The sequence below is a fragment of the Mercenaria mercenaria genome, unplaced genomic scaffold (genome assembly GCF_021730395.1).
Source record: "Mercenaria mercenaria strain notata unplaced genomic scaffold, MADL_Memer_1 contig_2148, whole genome shotgun sequence".
Taxonomy (NCBI): Eukaryota; Metazoa; Mollusca; class Bivalvia; order Venerida; family Veneridae; genus Mercenaria; species Mercenaria mercenaria.
The window spans coordinates 1-18213 of NW_026460189.1; the positions used below are offsets into that span (position 1 = coordinate 1).

General features: G+C 33.6%; 1 protein-coding gene across 1 annotated transcript in view; it reads right to left on the reverse strand.

Annotated features, from left to right (window-relative positions):
- Positions 1 to 3201: 3201 nt before the first annotated feature.
- The window catches only part of LOC128552202 (protein mono-ADP-ribosyltransferase PARP14-like), a gene marked incomplete at its 3' end in the record, with an annotated part of 68545 nt that continues 53533 nt past the window's right edge, over positions 3202 to 18213 (reverse strand). The window contains exons 17-21 of the mRNA XM_053533225.1: positions 6511 to 6719; positions 5128 to 5252; positions 4391 to 4552; positions 4029 to 4132; positions 3202 to 3371 (exon numbers count right to left, since the gene is read on the reverse strand). Coding sequence (XP_053389200.1) covers positions 3202 to 3371; positions 4029 to 4132; positions 4391 to 4552; positions 5128 to 5252; positions 6511 to 6719 — 770 coding nt within the window. The remainder of the gene's footprint in view (positions 3372 to 4028; positions 4133 to 4390; positions 4553 to 5127; positions 5253 to 6510; positions 6720 to 18213) is intronic.

Sequence of the window (18213 nt, forward strand, 5' to 3'; positions counted from 1 at the left end):
ACTCCCTTCCCATGCTATCATTGCTATAATTATTGTTGAATTGCTGTTAATAATAGAATTTGGGTCATTTGTAGCTGATTTGGGTTCATTATGTGGATGGCTGGGTCCCAGCTTCGCAATCTATGTCATATACAAAATTTAAAGGGAACCAGATATTTGATAAAGCAAGTACTCGTTGTAAAACGTTATGTTTAAATTTTGACCAATCAGAAACAAGTTCTAAAAATAGCACGTCTGCTGGGTTATAAATAGGTAGATGGATGACAGAGAGCTCATTCGGTATCCAGCGGTAAAAGAAGACACATCGAGGATTCAACTAATAATTTACCCCAGTACCTTGAGAAGGAGACTATTGCAGTTACCCTGTCAGGGCGGATAAATTATTAAAAAGAAGACTTTGGAAGTTTTTAGACTAAAGAAGAGTAGCAGAATTTCGATAAGGTTTCGAGCTATAGGGCATGCGCATAGGAGTTTTACCTTAAAGGTAATTGAATGCTATAGACGATAGCATATATAGGCTGAGCATCGGGAAGCTGAGACAGAGACTTAGAGTTTGGTAATCTACTGACGTAGTAGGAGAGTTCCAGCTTATAGACGGTTCAGCATTATTGGCGAAGTACAGCCAAGGCATCGGGGATATACCTATATGGTAGTTGAATGCTACATATGATAGCATATAGGCGCTGAGCATCCAGGAGTCAGGGCAATCATATAGAGTTTGAGAGGACAGAGGCCGAGCATCTATGCGATAGGACTAGTACGTTGTTGATTCAAAGACACTGTCTAATGGGAACTTCAACAAAAAGACCAGTCAAGTATAGTCTCCAGCCTATAGAAGTTTGAGCTAATCATCTTTAATTGAAGATTGTTAGTTTGAAACATTTAGTGATTTGTCTGATCCATGAAATTGTCTAGCTCATTATGGAAATCATTTACGAATCATTGGTACACGAATCATTTAGGCAAGGTAGCCAGAGGAAAATTCTATATATGAGATATTTGGTCTCACCAGCTATACGTTTTAACAAAGGACATTCTACATCGTTTGTCAGCTAGTCTAAGACATAGTCATCTTAGCGATTGGACCCAAACCATTGTTCAAGATACTAAAGGCGTAGGCACTTCCCTGGGTCATATAACTCGTATCCTGACAATAAGTATGTTGTAACCTTGAGTTTGACAAAGCATTCTTTTTCTTCTTTTTTTTTTCATTCAGCAAGAAAATTATCTCAAAACCTTAACGAAGGATTCATACAAGAATACTTAAAGACAAAAAGTGTAAAGAATACGAGGGGCGTTCAATATATAATGCTACTCTGTTTGTAGTTCCGTAACCGCTGGTTATTTTTAGATGCGGTTTTCGGCACATTATAAAATAGTTTATTGGAAACACAATTCTATATAAACCATAAAAATCGGTAGATTCAAAGTAAAAATATAATTATTTGACATATTGAACGCCCCTCGTAATGTAAGTTTTCTTTATCTCAAAGATTTTCCTGAAATTTACTGCTTTCTTATTCTTTTAAAATTTGATTGACCTATTGTTTCGTTACTTACCTTTCTAGATGAAATTAACAAATTAACCAACAGTAATTCTAATATTGTGTAGTTATATTACAGCCCTTTATATTAACAAAGCAATACACTATAATGTAATATATCATATTACTATGGTTGTTTATAGGATGGAAAGGACAAACACAACTACCAAATTTAAAATGGATTTAATAATTGTTAATTTAACAGTTGTTAAAAACTTAAGTCTATACAATTGTATTTCCTGCGAAAAGGTTTTAACCAAGGGCGATTAACAAAACCTGTGAAAAGATCCCTTCAGCAACATGCACAATATTTAGATTACATATTTTTCTAAATCTCCTGGCTAAACAATTTTTAAAATTCATTGCTTTAAATGGAATGAAGAAAGAGACAATAACGTAAATGTGCCGCCAATAAAGGAGAGAACAACATTTCTTTAAAAAAAGAAACAAAAAGCGCATGACCAAACAGAAAAAAGTAAGTTACAGCCATTTGAAAAATGTCTTTATTGACATCCTTCAGATTCTTGTTTTCTTTTTTCTTATATGTAAATTGATAGTTTGATTCACAGCTCAGACACTTAATAATGTGTTGATATTATTAACCAATTGTATTTCTAATGTTTTTGTAATTACATTACCCGCCTTTAATTATGATGTAATACCTAGTCCAGTAATAATAATCTAAAAATAGTAATGACTATTTACCTGGAAATACGTTACCAAAAAAAATGCTATGCAAACCGAAAGTGCAAATGACGTGAAAAAATTGCCATGATATTGAACACCCCTAAAAGTCTGGTTGAAATTCCAACCAGTAGTTTAAGAGGACGAACAACACAAAAGCAATACATCTCCAAGCATATGGGGAGGCATAAATATCTCTTTTCTGTTGTTTCTCTTGAAAACATATTTGTATAAGGAGCGGCGCATTTCATCAATTTTACTGTTGTCAAGTCAAGAAAATACCAAATTCAAAGTCCAAAGTCTTTAAGTTGAGGGGTTACGAATGTTAGTAGCTAAATTACATGAATTTAAATAGTGGCTGCGAAACATCAAAGAACTATGAGGGGTACACATAGTATTTCTGTAGTAATCAACAAATAAATATGTGTAATTTGTACGGTTTATTACAGAAATAACTAGACAAATTGTTTATGAAGTAACAAGAACATTCGTAACAAGAATGTTGAAGTCAACTCATAAAACATTAGGAAATGCTTTTCAAAAACTATGACTTATTTTAGTCTGAAAACAATCAGATAAAACTACATTTGACATGATTAAAATAAGCAATTAGAGGTCTTACAGAGCGTAAATAATTTATCCAAATGATACTTATTCAGCACATGTAATTTATAAATTTCCAAGTAGTAAATGGTTTCAAGAATCACGTGTAACTGCTTCAGGTTTTATAGAATGTTTTGTTTTGTACCACACGCTCTTGCTTGTGTAACTTGATTTGTTATTGCTCGGAATTGCTATTGTATCAATCCTAACTGAATATGACAATTTTAAATCTTCTCCATTCGTATTGGAGTCTCGCAACTGATCTTGATAAGAAAGAAAACTGGACTGACAAATAAGGATATTAAGTAAGACGATCTTCATGGTTGCAAAACAACTCCTGAATTAAGGTTATTAATAATAAATATTTTACCTTTACAACATTCCAGTATTTAAGCTGTCCATTTAAATCTTTAAACTGTGCAGAATCTTTGAACTTTTGTTCAATGTCTTTGTATTCGGGTGAACCATTCTTTAAGCAAATAACCTTCGAATTATCGCCTTGCATATCATCCCATTGAGCAGGTAGCTCAAATGTCCCTCCTGTAAACAGAGAAACGTGTCATGCTTAGCTTTCATTGAAACGATGATATAAGGCACCATAAAATTCATGTCATTCTCAATACTATCTCATTCTGTATGTTCCAAAAGGCATGTTATAGTGTAACAGGAGTCTTCCACAATATTGTTATATGCACATAATTCCACATTGTATGTAAACTAGACCCAGTTTTAGGTTCAAAACGTCTGCTTGACACAAAACAATAGACAGCATTGTGACGAAGGCTCCACTTCTAGTATATTGTCACTCATTATTTATAATACATATTCATATTAATATGTAATAAGCAAACAGAAAACACAAAACTTTTACATATTCGATGCGCATGTATATAATAGTAAAAGATGTATTTTGAAACAAAAAATGCATTTATTGTCTAAACATCTTAATCTTTAAAAACACAATAGCACATTCCCAAAATTTCAATTATAATTATAGATCTTTCTCCATAGTCATAACATAGTGCTTACTAATGACGGAAGATAAATATGGTTTCGCCAGAAAAGACTTTATATATAAATGATTAAAAACTTATTTTCTTGTTTGCTGCTTATGAACAACATCATTCTTTGTATTATTTATACAACAATGGGGGTCTTTTTTATTTTTTATCGTATTCTCTGTGAAACTTCTGTTACCTTTAACAAGATCCCGCCGCATGACTTTTGCTATGTTTGTCTTATCACGTTCAGGATACTCCTCCATTGATGCAAAGTCAAGAATGTAGTCGATTCCATTTACGCTAAAAATTATATATTATGATATTTTTACCAGTTAAATTTAATACATATTCAGTGCGTCTACATGCATGCACATTTATTGTAAAGTGCATGTGTTGAAATTCCTAATAATGGGGTTTAAACGTAATGTATGTATGTACATAGCATACTAGGGCAGTTATAAAATTCAGCATCCTTCTATTTCTCACACTTTTCGCCTAATATGTAAAGGCATTAAAGATCAAAAAAGATAAACATCTGTTCAAAACAAAAATACTTACCAAAATGCCGCACAGTCTTTTTGTTGTCTGTAGGCATTTTCTATTGTCAAATTTATATCCTTTTCGTACGGTTGCACCCTTTCGCCTGTAGGTGCACCCTCAATATAGAACCACTGCGCAATATTCTTCATCAACTCCATCCGCTCTGCATCTCTAAGCAATCTATCACATTTCAAAATATTTTTTTTCAATTGTGACAGGGATTTAGAAGCTTAAATACCAAAGAAGGAGATATTGCATAAACCGAAGAGCGAGATTAACAGGATATGTTGTGCAAACATGACCAAGTTCTTGACGCTTAGCTTCTGTTGTATCTTTAGTTTAAGTCAAATAGCAACCTACAATCTAACATTGTAGCAGAGGACCTAGTTGCTCCTCTTGGCATTATTTCGACACAGGCGGGCACCTCCGTACAATCATCAAGTTTTAACGTAGCTATTTGTTCTATTTATTTATGCTTCTAGTCACACAACAAAATGAGGTAAAACTTTTATGTATATATATATATATATATATATATATATATATATATATATATATATATATTTTCATTTCCGTGTAGATGGCAAAATATTAAGTAATATCAAATGTATCGCCAATTATTATTACCAAATAGTAAATGTCAATTTCTTTACTGGCACATTTGTGTGTAATATATAAACTGGAATTATATCTGAACGTTTGGGATTATACTATATTAGCAACATTACTTCCGTTATTTCAAACATGTAACTTACGCATTTATCTTGTCCGAAGCAGTGGAAACATTTTCGATTATTCCATCAAGCTTAACACTACCCCTGTTTTTATCCAAACGCATTTGAACATGACATTGCCTGGCAATACTCTTCATTTCATCAACCTAAATTTGCATTATGTTGTGTTTGTATTACAAATTAAATTACACAAACACAAAAAAAACGTACACTTAATCTTTTTCAAACAAATTCAGATGTTAAAGAGATACATATTCGTATAAAGTACCCTATGATTAAGATTAAGATGTCATAACATATTAATTGATACGCAGTAGTTTATGAGCATGTCGGTCTCAACAAAGGCTAAGAGACTTACAACCATCACAATTATTTCAAATTATACGCAGATGTTGGAGCCAGTTTTAGATATCTTAACAATAGTGTATATCAGAAGTTTTACATTTAATGAAATCATTGTTTTATCTTTCAGTACAGACAGTTGCAAAACTGTACAGGAAGCGTGTACAGTACGCAGTTATTTGAACGTCGCGTGCCGTACTAATAACCGGGAGCTATGTTTAGGTACATTAAACGGCATAGAGTATTGGTATTCGCAAAGTTACAGTACCACTCGGGGAACATCAAAGTGCCTCCATAAAATTTATCTTGCCAATAATAATTGAGGCACACCATTGCTTTAAGGTAGTTATTCAGATTTCGATCAAGTAAGGGATTTGATCGAAAGTTTAATAAATTATCATTTTTACCTATTTGTGTTTATTGACTGCTTCAAATATGTTATAATTTCACTGGAGGTATTTTTAAAATTTGGTTTCCCTGTCCTGATTGCCCAACCAAGATACACATTTTAGCGTATGAATAAATATAATAAACATACTTTGCCTAAGAAATCATATGAATAAAGAACTATCATATTTTATTTGTCAAATAATTACATTGACATATATATATGTGTGTGTGTATGTATATATATATATATATAGACGAAATTTATGAGATATGTAAGTATGTAAAATACTATTACCTTCCTTTACTTAACTTGGCTGCGCAACCAGGATAGATTGGATGTATGTGCATTTCTAAGCTATACACTGTTTTAAAACTTGCCTTTTAGTTCAGATTGTTGAAATATTCTAATATCTATCAAATGCAAGTGTAGGATTAGAAATCATATTGAAAACGATAGCAATTGCCCCCCAAAAATCCATTCAAGAAGCAACGGTCATTCCAGATGGTCCTTAGATAATCTGAGAAGATGCTCCCTTTATACTTCTTTTTTTAACTGAAGTTCAGACCTTACTGACATCTCGACTTAAACATTAGGAGGTAAGAAAACAAAACGGAAGAAACATAAAGGTTGCTATATTGGAAAATAAAGTATATTATAAAGAGTGTTATAACCTGGTAATCTTGAAGTTGGCGAATAGTGTGGTCATTGATGTCTTTTGTGCGCATTTCTTTTTCAATTGAGTTATCAAGTTTCTTTATGACATTTGCTGTTGTATCCGAACTCAGAGCGTACAATATAAAGGTAACGGAAATGGAATCTGGATCAATGCTAAGTCTTCTATCTCGTTTTTCATCAGTAGATGCGGACATGCCCAAAACATCTAAAATTATTAACGTAAAAGTAATAATATGGTTTCACAATATCACCGGGCGTATTAGGAGTAACAAGAAATGTTATCATTACTCCCGTATATAACTAGCGTCGTACTGAAGTATATATGTTAAGGAACATAATAGCCAGATATCAGAGTTGACGGTTAATAGAACTAGCATGACACTTACCTGAGAATTTGAAGAAAAACAATAAAAGATAAGTGCTGTATCGGAAAAATATTATAGACGGGTTGCTTCTAAAATACAGCAAGTACATTTTAACAACATGCAAAATATAGAAAAAGGGGGAGGAAGGGGTAGGGGTAGAAAGTGTATGGGGGAGACAGTAAATAGCCAAATGGTGCGTAATAGAGGATTCAAATATTTCTCATTATCTTAAATTTCACTGCACTAGCTTCATGAAATCACGTGTTTGTGATGTTTTCACCTTGAAATAATTGCTACTACAGTTTGATCCGAGTCTACAGCGTGTTTGTTCGACTGAAAATATTTGTCTTCAATCAAACATTATCTTCATTTTTTATTTGACTTATGTTCAGTAATGGTGGTGTTCTTCACGGCAGTGTTTGTTACATGTATTTAAAACTGATCTTGTTATGTATTTATTTAATTGTGTTAATAAAGAATATAAGCTATTACGTACGTTGATGCCTTTATAACCACTTTTATAACAGTTTCAAAAACTGCATATATTCGTAAAATTCTTATACAAAGTAGAATAAATATTTTCACTCGTTTCCACATGTTTCCTAACCAACTTTTAGGATCACCGGCAGCCTCAGCAGCCTTCATGAATTCTTGTAATTGTAAATAGAATGTTTCATTTAAAACAAAAGCAATTAATTGAACGAAATTTATTATGATTGAAAATATAGGATATATAATATAGTTGTCATTGGTGCCTACCTGACCGAGGGGCTATGTTTGCTGACATAGACTCACATACTACACACGGCTGAAGGTTCGAAATAACGCCTGTGATTTTGATTTTTTTCATGTGTACTAGCTTGTTGCCTTACGGAAGGTCGCTAGTTCTACCCAGGTACAAGTCCGAGCCTTAATTATGCTCGGATGGTCGCCACCAAAGCAACCGATGTCACCTTACTGTGTTTGGTGACATAAAAACCCAACAACAACAAAAGAAATAAGCATGTTTAGTTGCTGTGTTGTGTTGTTTTTCTTATTCAAAGGTAGCAATATCAAAACAAATCATGACCGAAATGTTAAGGACGATGATTTCGAATCACTTTTTCATAATTCATCCAGGTGAAGAAGGTATCCAGGTTGTTAGTTCTACCCAGGTGTCTGCCAGTGAAAGTGTACCTTGTATCTGTTTCTAGAGAACTCTTAAAATCTGGGAAGTTGCCATCTTCCTAAATGGTATCATTGTGACTTCGCAACAATCAACACAAAACGGATATAGCGAAATCTAAATGAATAGTACAAGGAGTAAAATAACAGGAGATATTGCATAAACCGAAGAGCGAGATTAACAGGATATGTTGTACAAACATGACCCAGTTCTTGACGCTTAGCTTCTATTGTATCTTTAGTTTAAGTCAAATAGCAACCTACAATCTAACATTGTAGCAGAGGACCTAGTTGCTCCTCTTGGCATTATTTCGACACAGGCGGGCACCTCCGTACAGTCATCAACATTTGCAAGTCAGTCAGTTCAAGGGCTCAAATGACGATCTATATATGCAGGTCTTGAACCAACTGGGGATTAAAAATCGGCCATAACCTATACACTATTAAGTCCTTGAGATGACAAGTTACGTTGTTAAAGTACGCTAAAACTTGTTTTTTAGTTGTTTGAGTTTCCTTCCTCTTTATCTCCACTACCCCAATCGACCAATCCCACCCTTTCCCCTTGCATTTGCGTTCCCTTGAATTTGCAATCCCTCTTTTTGCTATGAGTAAGTTATCGTGCCCACCATAATTAAGGCTGCCGGCCGGCCTTAGGCGATGCCGACTGTTGTTTTTCTTGCTTGTCTTGGCCGGTGCCACAAAGTGTTGTTTTATCTTATATGCCTGTTTGTTTATCTGTGTATGTTAGCTGTGAGTGTGTGTTTGTCTTGTTTACTTGGGTGTCCGCGCTGCTGTTGTTTACGTTGTAGGGTTAGTGCGTTTAAAGGCACTCGCTACAGTTTTTCCGGACGGGTCGATATTTACCCCAACAACGTGCCAAGGACTTCGGACACTATCATATGCGTCTAGCCTACATTTTGAAAACAAAACTCCCATTAAGTATTTAAACAATACCCAAATCGTTTCGAGTCAATGATAAACCAATGTATTAGTTAATTTATTACAGAAGAAACTGGTTTGTATCTGTTCCTATCAAGATGTTTTTCTTATTTTATCTAGGCCAGGGTATATCTTCTTGAAAAAATAAAATGTTTAATTTCCGTAAAAATATAATGTCATCACTTTGCGGAAGTTCTAAATATATGAATTCCAGTCGAATAAAGTGACAAAATCATTTTATTTAAGGAAAAAATAACTTTTTAAGATTAAAATCCTATAAATAAATAAAAAAAATAGAACATTATTTTTGCAAGCAACCTGTACATGATTTATCTATACACTGTTCGTAATGTTAAGTTATTGATGCATTACATGTGTGAATAGGTATACATGTATAAGTGACCGGTCAGTTTTATTACAGTGGTTCAGGTAGTTATTTAAGTACATGTACATATCTGTATAGTTCTGTTATAAGTGATGGCAGATAGTTGTGTGCTGCATAACATTAATACTAAGAAAAGGCAGTCATCTTATCAAGGCCGTAGGGTTGGTTCTTGTTTGGGATAAGAACCAGTGGCACAGATAACATTTGAGCCGCGCCATGAGAAAACCAACAGATGGCATATATAAATACGGCTAGACGCGAAAACGAACTAAAAGGTCCAGTCGAGTTTCAGGTGGATTTTTTATGCAGCGACCTGAATACATTTTTATTACATGTTTATGCCAAAATGAGCCGAGCCATGAGAAAACCAACAGAGTAATTTATACCGGCGCTCGAACTCTGCATTGAGTCACAGCTGTTTCTAATCCCGTACCGTACCCATACCGTACATCCGTATTCGTAAACTATAGGTTTTGTACGGAGAAAGGCGGAAACTTTCATCGTTCTATGACATCAAAATGCTTCAGAAACACCTTAAAATCCGCTTATTAAGAAATCTGCCGTTGGATAATTTGATATATCTCTAAATCATTTGCTCAAACACTAAAAGAATATTTCGTACCAACCTGTGTTGTATAAATGCCCGCCACATCCCACCTCGTTGTAATTTGATTTTAACCGAAATCTAATATAGTGACCTATCAATTTTCTTTTTGTTTTAGATTAGGTAGACATTACCAAAGGTATGTGCAGTGTTTGATTAAATTCTATTATGTGAAACTCGATTAAATAGCAGAAGTACCAACTTAAAATTGACAAAAATATGCAAAAATAGCCTTTGGGTGTACTGAACAAGTATTCCTTTCTTTACAAAATCATTTTCTTTTGATTCTCTGAGCATGTTTCAAACAGATATATTGTTTTCCGTTATAAAAATGCTTAGATATCAAATGTATGCTGATTATTGTACTTTACTGAAATTTATTTTAAGTATATAGAAATTTTGAAAAATGTTTAAAATAGCACCATATCTAGGGGCAAATTAAATTGAAACAAAGTTTGTGACCTAGTATCTTTATTTCATTTTTCAATACATCATAACATGATCTTTTAATACAAAACATTTCATCAAAATCTATTATTGAGAAAAAAAATTACGAAACTGTAGCGAGAGTCCTTAAGTAATATTCATCCTTGCTCCACTTTCACCGTAAACCCGACCCCTTTTTTCTTCCCCTTACTGCTTCCCACATCTCCGCCTTTTTCTGTATTTTGCATATATTTTAAAGTTACTTGTTGGATTTTTGAAGCAATAATCAACAATTTATTCCGTTACAGCTTATGTGTTATTTTTTGCCTACTTTGCGATGCATGGTTCTAAGGCTGTGTTTGGAGTGCTCTGTGCTTCCGGGAAATCTACCTTTATCTTTTATCTTTTGAAAATATTGAACGTTAACATTCTGTACTTTGTAATTTTATATTCAGCAAGTTAAATATCAGCGACGTAGTTCAGGTTTTTTTTTTTTTGTTTTTGTTTTTTTTTTTTTGTTTTTGTTTTTTTGTTTTTTTTTTTTTTTTTTTTTTTTTTTTTTTTTTTTTTTGTTTTGTTTTTTGTTTTTGTTTTTTTGTTTCGAGTAGAACTTTTACATTATTCCCTTGCTATTCTTGCTTGAATGGTTTCCAGCATGTGATACATGGTGTTGTACATACTTCACAAATTACTTATATGTATATATCTTGGGATGCAATTGTGGTAGGAGACCTGAATCGTTTCAATATCTAGAAAAATATTCTACATTATCTAAAAGAATGCAATATAGTATCAAATGCTGAAAAAGGAAAAAATACATTTAAAAGCTTAAACTTTGAGGTCCAATATAATCCAAAATTAGAAAAATGACTCAGACTGATCTTTAAACTTTTAACTGGTTGGTACAAATTGTTATAGCTCAAAGCCTATGGACTGTAGGCAATTTCACATTTACATAAGCAGTAAACTTTTATTTGTTTTTTTTTTATTTGTAATATATATTATCGTCTTTTTTTCTTTCTGTGATTTAGTTTGTATGATTTTTTCACTTATTTCATTAATATTATGATAATAGGAAGAATCAGTAAAAAGTATTTACCCAGCCTTAGAATTAACAGTGATAAATTATTATAATGGACTTGTCCACCTTTGAATTTAAAGTAAACCATTCAGTATTGATAGGATTGTTCCGTAAATATTTACTAAGTGGAAAGCGAATAGTAAAGATCCTGGTCTGCATCGGTCGCAAAGACATTACAGTTTGCCGTCAGTTTAATTCACGTCTCGTATTTTGTGAAAACATTATTTCAATGGTGCTGTACAATATGAAATTTCTGTTTTAAATGTTTATTTACAGATGCTGTTTCTTGGGCGTAAATATTTCTTTTGTGTACATAGATATATGTTCAGGATAACTTTTCGTGTATTAACAAGTGTTAAATTGAGAAACTGACTATACAGACAGTCCGCTTTGTGTAGGCTAAACGGGGGAATTATCTTGTTTTATAGATTTTATAAAACCTAAGCTATCATAATTTATTTTCATTTTTATGTGCTAGAATACAGCTGCAAGATAATTGTAGTATTCTGACTTAAAGCAAGCATTTATGTATTAGATGTGTAATATGTAATGTCTTTCTGTTTTTTTAGACAACATATTTATATTCTTAAATATTACCTTTATTTGGCAATTAATAAAGTATCATATATATTTTCGACTTGTTCCGCTTTTCACTTAATATTAAAACTTCATTCATTACATCGTTAGGTAAACCGCCCACCAGTGAATATATAAATATGTCCAGCCAGATAATGACCAAAGCTGTTAATTATCGATTTTGTCCCCGCGTTACAACAACAACAATATCTAGTACGGAAATCGACGAATCCATCCGGTAGCAGTAATATTGGATAATTGGTTTTATAGATGTTTGTGATAGGTAATGCTGTCCCACTTTTACGGTTAACAAATATTAATAAAAATTGGTAATAACCAAAAATCTCTTTTTAAAAAGATGTAGTATTATCCAAAGTATATTTGGCTGTATTCGGTAACAACCTCAAACGAACTGGTTCGTGCTAGTTCTCAATAAAATTATCAGCATTAGCATTATATATCGTATAAAGATATGAAATGGAGCCAGCGTTCATATGTAACTGCGTCTGTTTATTGCTTCAGAATTAAATTTAATCACATTTCTGTTGTTACTGATAGGTAAGTACGTAAATAGATAGATAGCTAGTATAGAAGAATGGTGTATTTTAAGGGGGAATGCGCCCCAAATTTTTTGCCGAATTTCGTCCTAAAATTTATACTGTATAAAATTCAAGATATATGCGATTGAGCTCCGGTTTTACTTTGTCGCCACATTGTTCGTGTTTTTTGCTATTGTGTCACAAACATGGCCCCTGACGTCACTTTTCGTGCAACGAGCAGTTCCGGGTGCTTTCGGTATTTTTCCTTTCCTGCGCTCTGAATGTCATATCAATGAAAAATACAAAATATTTGTCATTTTGCATTCAGAAAATGCTACTTAATGGTATAAAATTTAGCGAATTAAGATTTACACCTAGGACGTCAGAGACGATATTGTGACGTCAGAACGGAAAAACTCACATCAAGTTTTGTTACAAATTTTGCCTTAAAATCCAGTTTATAAAAAATCGACTCGATAAAAAAACATAAAATTTTGGTATGTTGTTTTGCAGTGTATGTACGTCTAGTAGACATAAATACTTAGGTGTCACCGACTTTAATTTTTCAATATTTGACGATATTTTACCCCTACCCCATTAAGACATGACACGTTTAATCGTCATTTTTTTAACAAAATAATCTAAAGAATATGCGAAGCTGCATGTATTAACGGTAAATTCGGAATGAATTGATGAAATTAATCGACATGAAAGTATTGAGAGACATATGGTGAGATTTGCTAAGAAAGTGTTAAAGAAAAACGTCGATTTTTTAAACATGTAATAAACATTCAAGTGATTACGGACCTGAAATATCTTAACGAGATATTTGAAAAAGGGTGTGAATTATGTAAATGACATTTCGCATCTAAGGATATTATCGAAAAAGACTTTTGATCATGGGTTAATCAACATGTATTATGTGTGTTGATTAATTGAAATGACTTATAATTATTTAGATTTAAGTGTTCAGATTGTGAACACGAAACTACAGTTTCTACATCTATATCCCGGGCATCCGGAGAAACAGAAACGGCTTTTACTTTTTCCGTACTTCTAAAATCTGAAAGCTGCAACTAGTGAGGGTTTTATGAAATATTTTCTAGCATCCATTATTAAGAGCTTGTAACTGCACTTGATCAGAAGGTTCCCGCAAAGAAATAAATTATTTGCATCGGACCAGCATTTGTGCTTGATTGTAATAAAAAAGACACCGTCTCAAGCATAAATTCTCTGCGTCTGACCAGCTGCAATAATTTATAGTCATTTGAATATTTTTTTAAGAATAAAGTCTGTTTACTGGACTAGCTACTCTGCCTTACTATGACCTCACTGTCTTTGTCTCTTTGTCTCTCTCGTGCGGAAGGTCGGGGCTTTGATCGCTAGTCGTTTACCAAGATGATACCAGTTGCTCAGCATTATGCGTATAGAACAGACTCTTCTCTCAACTCGTAATCTCGTGGAGATTGGTGTCTAAATTGATTGAATTGGTTTCATGATTTACAATAGATTAATCCGTGTGAAAAATAGTAATTTCATATCAGATATAGGATCTGGTATATTGTTTTCGTGCTTATAATACATGTGAAATGGAGCAACAGTCCGACATGCGTCGATGAATATTTCTGGTAAAATCAGGCAAACCCTCATATCATAAAATTACATAAGAACGAAAATTCTAAATGTTTAAATCATGTTTAAGTACCTATTTTCACGAAATTAATCCATCAACTGACCGCATACTAGCTTTTTTATAAAGCAAGGTCAGCATTTTGCCTTAGACTGAGAAGATTAGTAACATCTATTCTTCAAACTTTGAATCTGCATTTTGAAACCATCAATAGGAATAATAAATGGATGATAAAAGTGGATATATTGTCCATAAGTATTGACCTGGCCTCAATAGAGAAATAACTACTGCGTAAGTATTCTTTATAGGATTTAAAAAATATCGCATGTGCATGTAGCTGCGGGGACAAAACGATTAGCCATTAATCTCGAAGCTATGGGTTCTAGTCCTCAGTCTAACATCTTTTTTTTTCAAATTTATCTCCAAATTTTACAGGACGGAAAATTAATACACTTATCTATTTCTTTTTTATGTTTCATTTATTGAAAGAATATATACATGTATTCAAGATATTTTGTAGTAAGTGTCGAGTAAAATCTTTAAAGGTATCTAAGATCTAAGAAATTACTCCCGAAAATAGAAACTACAAGAGAAATCAATTAGAAATCGTAAAAATCGTCGCAAAAAAATTTTGTAAGAATAAAAGCAAATACGGTGACACTTCATTATATTGAATTTAAAAAATGGTCTGCGGTAATTTCGTACCCGTGGTAACCTGCGTTGAAGTCAGACGTTTAACTATAAAGGTTATTTGTGTAATTTTAGATCTTTTCAGGATACAATATTGTTACGCTTCTACCCCTTGGAGTCGCTTTCGGAATTATTCCTGTGTTTATGTGTATATATAGCCTAGATGCTATGACAACGGTCAGTCGCTGCCTAGCAAATATGCTACTAAGTGCTACCTGACTGTAGCCCTTGAGCGTGATCTTGGGTATGGCTCTGGACTACATTGACTTGGGCCGGGTTGAACCTTAGGGCTAGGTTTTGAGCATTAAGTATATGACTGGTAGACGTGCGTGTGAGACCGTTCAGATGTTCTTCTGGTGTTAACCACTGTGTGCTATTTCTTCTGTAGACCGCAATAGGCTGCTGAACGTGAACAAACTGTGTTGACTGCTCGACGTGTCTGCATTTCTGTAGGCTGCTAGGTGTGATAGATCTTCAGCTGACTGCTCAACGTGGCCGTGCTTCTGTAGGCTGCTAAGTGAGTCAGGACTTCAGTTTACTGCCCGACGTGACTGTACTGCTATAGGCTGCTAGTTGTGACAGGACTTCAGTTGACTGCTCAACGTGGTTGTACCTCTGTAGTCTGCTCTAGGTGACACGGTCTCAGAAGTCTGCTGGTGTCTGAAGGATCGAGTGGTTCTAACCTTGATAGTGTGTAGCGGTTCTCGTATCGGGTGGCCTCAGTAGCTGAATTGGTAGAGCGTTGGCACGGTAAGCCGAATGTCCGTGGTTCGAATCCCGGTCGAGGCTGCACATTTTTCCTGAGACTGTTACAATATTGCGTAAAGGAACGAAAACGTCCGAAAATATTAGCGAAGATTGATGAGTGTCAGGTCAAATATTTACGGACAATTGTACAAGATATACATTTTGTCAAAGTTGTTAAAGTCGGTGACCCCTAAGTATTTATGTGTCTACTAGACGTACACACATTGCGAAACAACATACCAAAATTATATGTTTTTTTATCGAGCCGATTTTTTATAAACTGAATTTTAAGGCAAAATTTATAGCAAAACTTGATGTAATTTTTTCCGTTCTGACGTTATAAAATCGTAACTGACGTCCTAAGCGTCAATTTCATTTCACTGAATTTTATACCATTGAGTAGTATTTTCTGTTTGCAAAATGAACATTAATTTTGTATTTTTATTTATACGACATTCAGAGCGCGGGAAAGGAAGAATGTCGAAAACACTCGGAACTCGGCATTGCACGAAAAGTGACACCAGGGGCCATGTTTGTGACATAATAGCAAAAATCACGAACCATATGGCAAAAAAGTAAAACCGGAACTCAATCGCATATATCCTGAATTTTGTAAAGTATAAATTTCAGGACAATATTCGGCAAAACAATTTGGGGGGCATTCCACCTTAAACTCAAAATACAGGAAAACGTAAGCGTAGGAATGTTATTAACGTATTTGTATGACCAAGTCAAGATGACCTGGTTTTGGCTACAACTTGTATATGCGTAGTACTACTCTTTATTATATTTAATCGGTGTTTCGGCATATTCATGTTCCTATTTTCTGTACGCTATATGTTGCTCATGTATATGATTCAATAGATTTATATATAGATCTACATAAAATTTTGATCTATTCTATTAATACGTCTAATCATTTTTTAAAAATGGTTTGACGTGGCTGGTACTAATTCTCTGAAAAATGACGACTTAATATCAATATTTGAAGTGGAACCATTATCCTTGAAGTTGACCTAGATATCGATAATAGCAATATGTCTTTTGTTTATAAAACGTAGTATGCGATATTATATCTTTCATTTGTGTTAGCTATAAAATGATTTATTAGAAAGCATGCAGAAAAAGAATTGTTTATAATACACGTTGTTGTTACTGAAACAAGATGGTCTGTTTTTTGTTTACCTAATAATGCATTTTGGTGAGTCTCCCTAGAACTTTTTGTAAGTTAATCGGTGCTTTATAATTTTGTGTCAAATAAGCAAGGTAAATAAATATTAAGCATAAAAATAGTTACCCCACCCCTACACCCCTCCTCTGTTTCTTCTATGTCTTGTGCATGTAAGAAACTGAAACGCAGTTTCAGTCGCAACATATCTAAACTATACAACAAACGTGCTGATTTAGTCTATATAGATTCTCACATTTAAGCAAATTACTTTCGCACCAGTCAGCTCGTCCCCAGTTTAAATATTTTCGTACCGATAGCAATATTAAGTGTAAAGTGTTTCAGACTTAATTTGAGAACATAAATGAATATAAATTAAACGGAAATGTACAAATCATATATCAAATAAACATTTAGCAAAGTAATAATCGAGTTAACCAAAATTTAACTTTCCAGACCTTAGACTTGCTGTTACAACATTTTTTCACTCTTTCATTGCAAGTTCAATTCATGAAATTCAGTTTTTATGGCCTAACATAGTCTTTCTGATATGCTGGCGGTTTGATATCTCTCCTTGATCTTAAGTCCATGTGACTTTGCTATTGCTGATTTTGATTTTCAGGTATTTCCGAAATTATTTCACTTTCAACATGTTCAGTGTTCATTGCTTGGCCTGGTTCGGATTGCTGTATTGGAGGTGGTGGCTTGTCGCGAATCTGAACGTTAACACTAGTTTTTCTCGTATGATCATGATTTCGTTTGTACGTCGTATTGTCAGCGTTTAAAACTTAGTAATTTATGTCAGAATGTTTCTCCTATGATTTCCTGACATCCACCGATTATTTTTATGTTAAAAATACACATTTTTCTCATTTTCAAGATTTGGTAGCTTTCTCATACCTTGTCATATGACTTGCGCACTTGTTTCGTTTCGTTTGTTACGTTCTTTACTGATTTCATCCCGGCTTGGAATTCGAGTTCTCACAGGTTTCGAAATTATCATTTCTTGAGGACTTAAACCAGTATCTGCTCTTGGCGCATTTCGTTTTAGTAACGCTTCATAAGGATCTGATTTTGTTTTCAGACATTTCAACATCATTTGTTTAGCAATTTCAACTCCAGCCTCAGCTTTTCCGTTGGAATTTGGATGGTTCGGCGAGGTTATATGATGTTGTATTTGCCATGATATGGAGAATTCTTTAAATTCAGACGAAGAATATTGTGGAACACCATCACTCTTAATTTGCATAGGAATTCCAAATCTACTGAGTAGTTTCTTCAGCTTTTCAATTACTTGTATTGAAGTTGTTGTTGTAAGTTCATCAAATTCAATATAGTTTGTGAAATAGTCGATAACCAGCAAATACGGTTTTTTTTCCCAATAA